Source organism: Besnoitia besnoiti, assembly GCF_002563875.1.
Source record: "Besnoitia besnoiti strain Bb-Ger1 chromosome Unknown contig00122, whole genome shotgun sequence".
In the NCBI taxonomy this organism is placed as follows: domain Eukaryota; phylum Apicomplexa; class Conoidasida; order Eucoccidiorida; family Sarcocystidae; genus Besnoitia; species Besnoitia besnoiti.
In genome coordinates, this window is record NW_021704007.1 from 1 (window position 1) to 11,150 (window position 11,150).

Sequence of the window (11,150 nt, forward strand, 5' to 3'; positions counted from 1 at the left end):
GACTCTTCTATAGTTTAACCGCTACTGCTGGGACTGTATATTATGTACTTACGGTAGTACTATCAAGCCTCTTCTTCCAAATAGATTTCATGGAAAACCTAAAATTCGCATGTTTGATTGACATTTAGCCGCTAATATACAATCATCCAAGATATATTTATCTATCGCAGGTTCGGTCTAATGTCCCGTTATACTATATAGATCACATGGCTTCTGGTACTTTGAGATCATGCTAACGGCGAGAAGGGAAGTGTGTTTCAAAGAAAAGGATGTTTAGCCGGGAAGTTAGCGTCTAAAATATATAACCGATAGTTCAACTTAGATGCACAGATGGACATAATTAATCCTTGTACGGTTTGTACCTACTTGACTCTCAGTTTAAGTTAAGGAGTCCTTTGTTTACAGCTTGTACCGTTACTTTCAGGAGCATACCGTTAAATTCGATGATCTTATGTGTTACTCAAATCGAATAAACAAAGACATTATAGTTCCTAGAATACTGAAGATGACTCCGGTTATGAGATACAGACAACCAAGTTCTTTATGATTGCAGTACACCACCACCCCACTGGACTGCTTAAGACAGCTAAAAAGTGTGGATTTCAATATCCTACTACATTAAGATTATTCCACATCGGTTATGTTCTAGGCGTAATATATGGATTCTTGTTCTCACTCATCTTAACAGCGAGAGAAAACTACTACTCAGATGCTAGTCTAATCAGTAGCATCTACTTGGAGTTATCATCTCTGAGACAGGGATTATTTATCAGCTTTTTCTGGGGAGTATATACTACGAGTTGGACTACTGGTTTAGATCTTGAAGGTCTTTGTTTACCGGATCCAAGTTCTCTTGTGCTTTTCATGACCATCATGTTAAGTGCATTAAGTATAGTGGTATCCAGCGTATATTTGAAAAACCAACATTTGTATACAAGCTGTACGAATATCATGACATTCACTTTGGTAGTCGCCTTCTTAATGTTAGTCTGTACGGAATACTTAGGACTATCTCTTTATATTAATGATAATGCATTTGGTAATGGACTTTTCATCTTAACTGGTATACATTTAGCCATGTTATTGTTGGAGCTATCCTTGTATTCTTCACTCAAAGTATCTATAGTTCTTTAGTTACTTACATGCCTACAAGCTCTATAATGCTAAGCAAATCTAAAGGTATGTTATGCAAGATCTTTACAGAACCATTCACTATTTTATATCTACACTTTGTAGAAACCATGTGGATATTAATCCACATTACATTCTATCTCTAAATCATATAACGGTCGTAAGGTACGCCGGGGATAACAGGTCAGATAATATTGGGAGTTCTAATCCTCGGATTGTATCAGCACCTCCATGTCGGCTCATTACTCCCTTGTTATTGAACAAGATTCAGTTAGGAACGCTAGTTCACCGTCAGATGTAATACGTGAGCTGGGTTAAGAACGTCTGGAGACAGTTTGTTCCTATCTACCATATTATCTAATTGGTTTAATTTTCTTACAAACGGCTTTTGGTTTGATTGAATTATCGCACCCAGATAACTCCATACCAGTGAACCGGTTTGTAACTCCGTTCATATCGTACCTGAATGGTACTTTTTAGCATATTATGCGGTGTTAAAAGTAATCCCATCCAAAACCGGTGGTTTGTTAGTATTTATGTCCTCTCTCATTAACTTAGCTCTTTTATCTGAAATTCGAGCTTTGAATACTCGAATGTTGATACGACAACATTTTATGACTCGAAATGTAGTCAGTGGATGGGTAATTATTTGGGTATACAGTATGATCTTCTTGATTATTATTGGTAGTGCTATTCCACAAGCGACTTATATCTTATATGGTAGATTAGCTACTATCGTATATCTTACTACCGGATTGGTTCTATGCTTATACTAAATCAATAGTTATAATGACTACAGCTTCCAAGCAAACATGATTACCGTGATATTGAAATCCAACACTTTTAGTTGTCTTAAGCAGTCCAGTGGGGTGGTGGTGTACTGCAATCATAAAGAACTTGGTTGTCTGTATCTCATAACCGGAGTCATCTTCAGTATTCTAGGAACTATAATGTCTTTGTTTATTCGATTTGAGTTATACAGTTCTGGATCGTGGATCATTTGTACAGAGACGATAGCTACTTATAATGTGATAATAACGATACATGGCCTAGCTATGATCTTTATGTTCTTAATGCCTGCTTTGTACGGAGGATATGGTAACTTCTTTGTACCAATATATATTGGTGGTTCGGAAGTCGTTTTCCCAAGAAACTAACGCGATCTCCTATTTTCTAGTACCATTAGTGAACTCTTTTGGTCTGATCCTAAGTACGTAGTGAGCTAACTAGATACAAAGAACTTGACAAGCATTAATAGATTTATATAAACGACAAGGACATGAGTCTACTGGATTTTATAATACAGGGTTGAACTGTGGGTTAGTTTCAATGCCCAAGGCAGAGCACTGGATTGGATACCCAGGGAACTGTGCTCCATTAATAAGAATCATATTCTAAGTCACCAGGCATGCAATACCAATCAGATAACAACTGAAGCTAGACTCCATGTTACACTTACTAAAATGGGATTCCTAGGTTGATATAAACTACCTTTTTCTGGGGAGTATATACTACGAGTTGGACTACTGGTTTAGATCTTGAAGGTCTTTGTTTACCGGATCCAAGTTCTCTTGTGCTTTTCATGACCATCATGTTAAGTGTATTAGTAGAGCATAGTTAAGATGATAACTATTGTGGATATAGAACCAATTGAACACCATGTATTAATATAACAAAGATAATCAAGGTAATCTGGTATCCTTCTTGGCATAACGTTGAAACCAAGTATATGTATAGGGATGAAAATTAATAAGATACTACCTAAGAAGACTACAAACCAGATGCTTAAATATGGAGAAGCACCGGTATTTACATGGAATAGATTTACAGTATCTCCGAACATATCTCTGCTATAGAAGATAAAGCCACATATAGTAGCTAGTACTGCACCAAGAGATAATACGAAATGGAAATGAGCTACAATATAGTATGTATCATGTAGGGCAATATCCATACCAGCGTTACCCATAACTACACCTGTAGTACCACCTAGAGTAAACAATAGGATAAAACTAAGAGCAGCCCATAGATCTACAGTTCTTGTAGTTGTATGGCTAGCCATATAGGTACCTAACCAGTTGAAAGTCTTAGTACCGGTAGGAATTGCAATCATAATAGTCATAGCAGAGAAATAAGCTCTGGTATCTACCTCTAGACCGACTGTCATCATATGATGTGCCCATACTAAGGAACCTAGAATAGAAATACAACCCATAGCTAAGATCATAGATTGTCCACCGAAGACAGATCTAGCAGCATACATAGATAATGTCTGCGAGACTACACCAAAAGCAGGTAAAATTAGAATGTATACCTCTGGATGTCCGAAGAACCAGAATAGATGTTGATAAAGTACACTATCACCAGAATACATAGAATCATAAAATTCAGTGTTTACGTGTAGATCAAGAAGGATCATAACTAATCCACCAGTAAGAATAGGTAGAGTGAAGACTAACATAAGGGCAGTAAATATGATAGCCCAGATATATAGAATATAGTTCTTAGCACCAGCATTAGAACCCATGAAGACGCAAGTACCAAGGAAGTTAATAGAACTTAAAATACTACTAATTCCTAGTACTGCAAGACCTCCGATAATCCAATCAGTTGCCTCTGGATTTAACACCATCAAGCTAGTACTTAAGTGGAGGATACATTGTCCAACCAAGACCACTACCAAACTCGGAACAAATACTTTGAGTTAACAACACAGAACCTAATGGTACTAGAAAATAGGAGATCGCGTTAGTTCTTGGGAAAACGACTTCCGAACCACCAATATATATTGGTACAAAGAAGTTACCATATCCTCCGTACAAAGCAGGCATTAAGAACATAAAGATCATAGCTAGGCCATGTATCGTTATTATCACATTATAAGTAGCTATCGTCTCTGTACAAATGATCCGCGATCCAGAACTGTATAACTCAAATCGAATAAACAAAGACATTATAGTTCCTAGAATACTGAAGATGACTCCGGTTATGAGATACAGACAACCAAGTTCTTTATGATTGCAGTACACCACCACCCCACTGGACTGCTTAAGACAGCTAAAAGTGTTGGATTTCAATATCCTACTACATTAAGATTATTCCACATCGGTTATGTTCTAGGCGTAATATATGGATTCTTGTTCTCACTCATCTTAACAGCGAGAGAAAACTACTACTCAGATGCTAGTCTAATCAGTAGCATCGTACTTGGAGTTATCATCTCTGAGACAGGATTATTTATCAGCTTTTTCTGGGGAGTATATACTACGAGTTGGACTACTGGTTTAGATCTTGAAGGTCTTTGTTTACCGGATCCAAGTTCTCTTGTGCTTTTCATGACCATCATGTTAAGTGCATTAGCAGAGCATAGTTAAGATGATAACTATTGTGGATATAGAACCAATTGAACACCATGTATTAATATAACAAAGATAATCAGGGTAATCTGGTATCCTTCTTGGCATAACGTTGAAACCAAGTATATGCATAGGGATGAAAATTAATAAGATACTACCTAAGAAGACTACAAACCAGATGCTTAAATATGGAGAAGCACCGGTATTTACATGGAATAGATTTACAGTATCTCCGAACATATCTCTGCTATAGAAGATAAAGCCACATATAGTAGCTAGTACTGCACCAAGAGATAATACGAAATGGAAATGAGCTACAATATAGTATGTATCATGTAGGGCAATATCCATACCAGCGTTACCCATAACTACACCTGTAGTACCACCTAGAGTAAACAATAGGATAAAACTAAGAGCAGCCCATAGATCTACAGTTCTTGTAGTTGTATGGCTAGCCATATAGGTACCTAACCAGTTGAAAATCTTAGTACCGGTAGGAATTGCAATCATAATAGTCATAGCAGAGAAATAAGCTCTGGTATCTACCTCTAGACCGACTGTCATCATATGATGTGCCCATACTAAGGAACCTAGAATAGAAATACAACCCATAGCTAAGATCATAGATTGTCCACCGAAGACAGATCTAGCAGCATACATAGATAATGTCTGCGAGACTACACCAAAAGCAGGTAAAATTAGAATGTATACCTCTGGATGTCCGAAGAACCAGAATAGATGTTGATAAAGTACACTATCACCAGAATACATAGAATCATAAAATTCAGTGTTTACGTGTAGATCAAGAAGGATCATAACTAATCCACCAGTAAGAATAGGTAGAGTGAAGACTAACATAAGGGCAGTAAATATGATAGCCCAGATATATAGAATATAGTTCTTAGCACCAGCATTAGAACCCATGAAGACGCAAGTACCAAGGAAGTTAATAGAACTTAAAATACTACTAATTCCTAGTACTGCAAGACCTCCGATAATCCAATCAGTTGCCTCTGGATTTAACACCATCAAGCTAGTACTTAGTGGAGGATACATTGTCCAACCAAGACCACTACCAAACTCGGAACAAATACTTTGAGTTAACAACACAGAACCTAATGGTACTAGAAAATAGGAGATCGCGTTAGTTCTTGGGAAAACGACTTCCGAACCACCAATATATATTGGTACAAAGAAGTTACCATATCCTCCGTACAAAGCAGGCATTAAGAACATAAAGATCATAGCTAGGCCATGTATCGTTATTATCACATTATAAGTAGCTATCGTCTCTGTACAAATGATCCGCGATCCAGAACTGTATAACTCAAATCGAATAAACAAAGACATTATAGTTCCTAGAATACTGAAGATGACTCCGGTTATGAGATACAGACAACCAAGTTCTTTATGATTGCAGTACACCACCACCCCACTGGACTGCTTAAGACAGCTAAAAGTGTTGGATTTCAATATCACGGTAATCATGTTTGCTTGGAAGCTGTAGTCATTATAACTATTGATTTAGTATAAGCATAGAACCAATCCGGTAGTAAGATATACGATAGTAGCTAATCTACCATATAAGATATAAGTCGCTTGTGGAATAGCACTACCAATAATAATCAAGAAGATCATACTGTATACCCAAATAATTACCCATCCACTGACTACATTTCGAGTCATAAAATGTTGTCGTATCAACATTCGAGTATTCAAAGCTCGAATTTCAGATAAAAGAGCTAAGTTAATGAGAGAGGACATAAATACTAACAAACCACCGGTTTTGGATGGGATTACTTTTAACACCGCATAATATGCTAAAAAGTACCATTCAGGTACGATATGAAGCGGAGTTACAAACCGGTTCACTGGTATGGAGTTATCTGGGTGCGATAATTCAATCAAACCAAAAGCCGTTTGTAAGAAAATTAAACCAATTAGATAGGATAGACATTTAGCATCGGTCATTAACATATGAGGATAGAAGGCTACTTTAAGTGCGGAATCAATACCTGCAGGGTTACTAGAACCATTTAAATGTAAATAGAAGATGTGTAATACAATTAGAATGCAACCTACAAAAGGTAATATAAAGTGCAATACAAAGAATCGTTTTAATGTTACATCAGATACATAGTATCCACCGAGTAACCAAGGTACTAAATATGGTATTGGAGAAAGGAGATTAGTAATGACTGTAGCACCCCAGAAACTCATCTGTCCCCATGGTAGTACATAACCGAGGAAAGCAGTGGCTATAGTAAGTAGATATAAAACTAAACCAGACATCCAAGCAGTAGTTAAATAACTATAGCTGGAGTTATACATACCTCGAGACATGTGTATTAAGATACACAAGAAGACGAAAGAAGCAGTTGTTGCATGCAACATCCTAAATTCCCATCCTGCTGCTACCTCTCTAACTAGATGTTGAACACTAGCAAATGCACAAGATGCTTCAGAAGTATATCGGAACGCTAAAGTGATACCTGTAATTATTTGGAGTACAAAGGTAATTGCAACTAAGAAACCAAAGTTATAAGATGAATTTAGATTGAGAGCACACCGATAAAAGACGAGGTGTGCCCGGAATAGACTCATGGAAATTTGGTGTGTTCTCGAAACCATGCTAGCACAATAGAACTTCGTTAAATAACTACATATTAAAATGAGCGCATGTAAACTAGTCTTAAACACACCGCTCGTCACGTAACAAATCTCAAATCGTACTGTAGATTTTATATATGTACCGTAACTATAACCATGGTGACATCCAATGTTCACGCTCAATCTTACCATACATAGTACTTTTATGATCCCAGGCTGGTTTAATAAGTCAAAAGTTTAGCCGGAAGTTAGCGTCTAAAATATATAACCGATAGTCTCAACTTAGATGCACAGATGGACATAATTAATCCTTGTACGGTTTGTACCTACTTGACTCCTCAGTTTAAGTTAAGGAGTCCTTTGTTTACAGCTTGTACCGTTACTTTCAGGAGCATACCGTTAAATTCGATGATCTTATGTGTTCACTCAAATCGAATAAACAAAGACATTATAGTTCCTAGAATACTGAAGATGACTCCGGTTATGAGATACAGACAACCAAGTTCTTTATGATTGCAGTACACCACCACCCCACTGGACTGCTTAAGACAGCTAAAAGTGTTGGATTTCAATATCCTACTACATTAAGATTATTCCACATCGGTTATGTTCTAGGCGTAATATATGGATTCTTGTTCTCACTCATCTTAACAGCGAGAGAAAACTACTACTCAGATGCTAGTCTAATCAGTAGCATCGTACTTGGAGTTATCATCTCTGAGACAGGATTATTTTATCAAGCTTTTTCTGGGGAGTATATACTACGAGTTGGACTACTGGTTTAGATCTTGAAGGTCTTTGTTTACCGGATCCAAGTTCTCTTGTGCTTTTCATGACCATCATGTTAAGTGCATTAGCAGAGCATAGTTAAGATGATAACTATTGTGGATATAGAACCAATTGAACACCATGTATTAATATAACAAAGATAATCAGGGTAATCTGGTATCCTTCTTGGCATAACGTTGTGTAGTTATATGAAGCGTACATTCCTTAATATCTGGAACAATAGATTATGGTTAGGTAGTGGAACAAGGAGAGCGTCTGTTGTACATCAACACTAGATACTGCTAATGACCACTGTAGAGGCTATAGTATATAATCCCTGCCCGGTGCAAGTAAAATGTAAACGGCGGCTTATTATGACGCCAAAGGTAGGTTAAATCCTTGTCGGGTAATTATCGTACGTGCGTGAAAGTTGGTCCGACTCTTCACATGTCGTTTATCTAAAACTTCTTAAATAGAATTATCTTTGAATATGAGGATCCAGATGCCCGACGGTTAGACCACTGAGCACCTTTTACATCCTTAATCATATACAGGATCAAATCTTCTTGAGCGACTCGACAGGCACTAGAGATAGCGTGAAAGCTTTTTGATTTCCATGAACGGAGTACATATTAGATCTCTCGCTCCATGGTATTTAGTAAGTTAACATTGAAACGTATCCAGTGTAAGTTTGAACGTAATCCAGCTTTACCTTCTATGTTTTATGTTAACCAAATAAGTTCATCGTTGTTGATATTTCATTGACATGTTGATAAATAAATACTAACAAACCACCGGTTTTGGATGGGATTACTTTTAAACACCGCATAATATGCTAAAAAGTACCATTCAGGTACGATATGAAGCGGAGTTACAAACCGGTTCACTGGTATGGAGTTATCTGGGTGCGATAATTCAATCAAACAAAAGCCGTTTGTAAGAAAATTAAACCAATTAGATAATATGGTAGATAGGGAACAAACTGTCTCCAGACGTTCTTAACCCAGCTCACGTATTTACATCTGACGGTGAACTAGCGTTCCTAAACTGAATCTTGTTCAATAACAAGGGAGTAATGAGCCGACATGGAGGTGCTGATACAATCCGAGGATTAGAACTCCAATATTATCTGACCTGTTATCCCCGGCGTACCTTACGACCGTTATATATGATTTTAGAGATAGACATGTAATTGTGGATTAATATCCACATGGTTTCTACAAAGTGTAGATATAAAATAGTGAATGGTTCTGTAAAGATCTTGCATAACATACCTTTAGATTTGCTTAGCATTATAGAGCTTGTAGGCATGTAAGTAACTAAAGAACTATAGATACTTTGAGTGAAGAATACAAGGATAGCTCCAACAATAACATGGCTAAAATGTATACCAGTTAAGATGAAAAGTCCATTACCAAATGCATTATCATTAATATAAAAGAGATAGTCCTAAGTATTTCCGTACAGACTAACATTAAAGAAGGCGACTACCAAAGTGAATGTCATGATATTCGTACAGCTTTGTATACAAATGTTGGTTTTTTCAAATATACGCTGGATACCACTATACTTAATGCACTTAACATGATGGTCATGAAAAGCACAAGAGAACTTGGATCCGGTAAACAAAGACCTTCAAGATCTAAACCAGTAGTCCAAACTCGTAGTATATACTCCCCAGAAAAAGGTAGTTTATATCAACCTAGGAATCCCATTTTAGTAAGTGTAACATGGTCTAGCTTCAGTTGTTATCTGATTGGTATTGCATGCCTGGTGACTTAGAATATGATTCTTATTAATGGGAGCACAGTTCCCTGGGTATCCAATCCAGTGCTCTGCCTTGGGCATTGAAACTAACCCACAGTTCAACCCTGTATTATAAAATCCAGTAGACTCATGTCCTTGTCGTTTATATAAATCTATTAATGCTTGTCAAGTTCCTTGTATCTAGTGTTGATGTACAACAGACGCTCTCCTTGTTCCACTACCTAACCATAATCTATTGTTCCAGATATTAAGGAATGTACGCTTCATATAACTACACAACGTTATGCCAAGAAGGATACCAGATTACCCTGATTATCTTTGTTATATTAATACATGGTGTTCAATTGGTTCTATATCCACAATAGTTATCATCTTAACTATGCTCTGCTAATGCACTTAACATGATGGTCATGAAAAGCAAGAGAACTTGGATCCGGTAAACAAAGACCTTCAAGATCTAAACCAGTAGTCCAACTCGTAGTATATACTCCCCAGAAAAAGCTGATAAATAATCCTGTCTCAGAGATGATAACTCCAAGTACGATGCTACTGATTAGACTAGCATCTGAGTAGTAGTTTTCTCTCGCTGTTAAGATGAGTGAGAACAAGAATCCATATATTACGCCTAGAACATAACCGATGTGGAATAATCTTAATGTAGTAGGATATTGAAATCCAACACTTTTAGCTGTCTTAAGCAGTCCAGTGGGGTGGTGGTGTACTGCAATCATAAAAGAACTTGGTTGTCTGTATCTCATAACCGGAGTCATCTTCAGTATTCTAGGAACTATAATGTCTTTGTTTATTCGATTTGAGTTATACAGTTCTGGATCGCGGATCATTTGTACAGAGACGATAGCTACTTATAATGTGATAATAACGATACATGGCCTAGCTATGATCTTTATGTTCTTAATGCCTGCTTGTACGGAGGATATGGTAACTTCTTTGTACCAATATATATTGGTGGTTCGGAAGTCGTTTTCCCAAGAACTAACGCGATCTCCTATTTTCTAGTACCATTAGTGAACTCTTTTGGTCTGATCCTAAGTACGCAGTGAGCTAACTAGATACAAGGAACTTGACAAGCATTAATAGATTTATATAAACGACAAGGACATGAGTCTACTGGATTTTATAATACAGGGTTGAACTGTGGGTTAGTTTCAATGCCCAAGGCAGAGCACTGGATTGGATACCCAGGGAACTGTGCTCCCATTAATAAGAATCATATTCTAAGTCACCAGGCATGCAATACCAATCAGATAACAACTGAAGCTAGACTCCATGTTACACTTACTAAAATGGGATTCCTAGGTTGATATAAACTACCTTTTTCTGGGGAGTAATATACTACGAGTTGGACTACTGGTTTAGATCTTGAAGGTCTTTTGTTTACCGGATCCAAGTTCTCTTGTGCTTTTCATGACCATCATGTTAAGTGCATTAGCAGAGCATAGTTAAGATGATAACTATTGTGGATATAGAACCAATTGAACACCATGTATTAATATAACA

At 37.0% G+C, this 11,150-nt stretch overlaps 3 protein-coding genes across 3 annotated transcripts; 2 read left to right on the plus strand and 1 right to left on the minus strand.

Moving 5' to 3' along the window:
* Nucleotides 1-330: 330 nt before the first annotated feature.
* On the plus strand, nucleotides 331-1,611 carry BESB_022030 (uncharacterized protein; the record flags this gene model as incomplete). The annotated part of the gene is made up of 3 exons (XM_029360905.1): nucleotides 331-349; nucleotides 506-991; nucleotides 1,547-1,611. 3 exons carry the CDS (start codon nucleotides 331-333, stop codon nucleotides 1,609-1,611), a joined length of 570 nt encoding a protein of 189 aa, XP_029214743.1.
* Nucleotides 1,612-4,145: 2,534 nt separating this feature from the next.
* On the plus strand, nucleotides 4,146-4,505 carry BESB_022040 (uncharacterized protein; the record flags this gene model as incomplete). Its single annotated transcript, XM_029360906.1, has 1 exon — nucleotides 4,146-4,505. One exon carries the CDS (start codon nucleotides 4,146-4,148, stop codon nucleotides 4,503-4,505), a length of 360 nt encoding a protein of 119 aa, XP_029214744.1.
* A 1,506-nt stretch (nucleotides 4,506-6,011) lies between these two features.
* BESB_022050 (cytochrome b) lies at nucleotides 6,012-7,091 on the minus strand (the record flags this gene model as incomplete). Its single annotated transcript, XM_029360907.1, has 1 exon — nucleotides 6,012-7,091. The coding sequence occupies one exon, from the start codon at nucleotides 7,089-7,091 to the stop codon at nucleotides 6,012-6,014; it is 1,080 nt and encodes a 359-aa protein (XP_029214745.1).
* Between the last annotated feature and the right edge of the window lie 4,059 nt (nucleotides 7,092-11,150).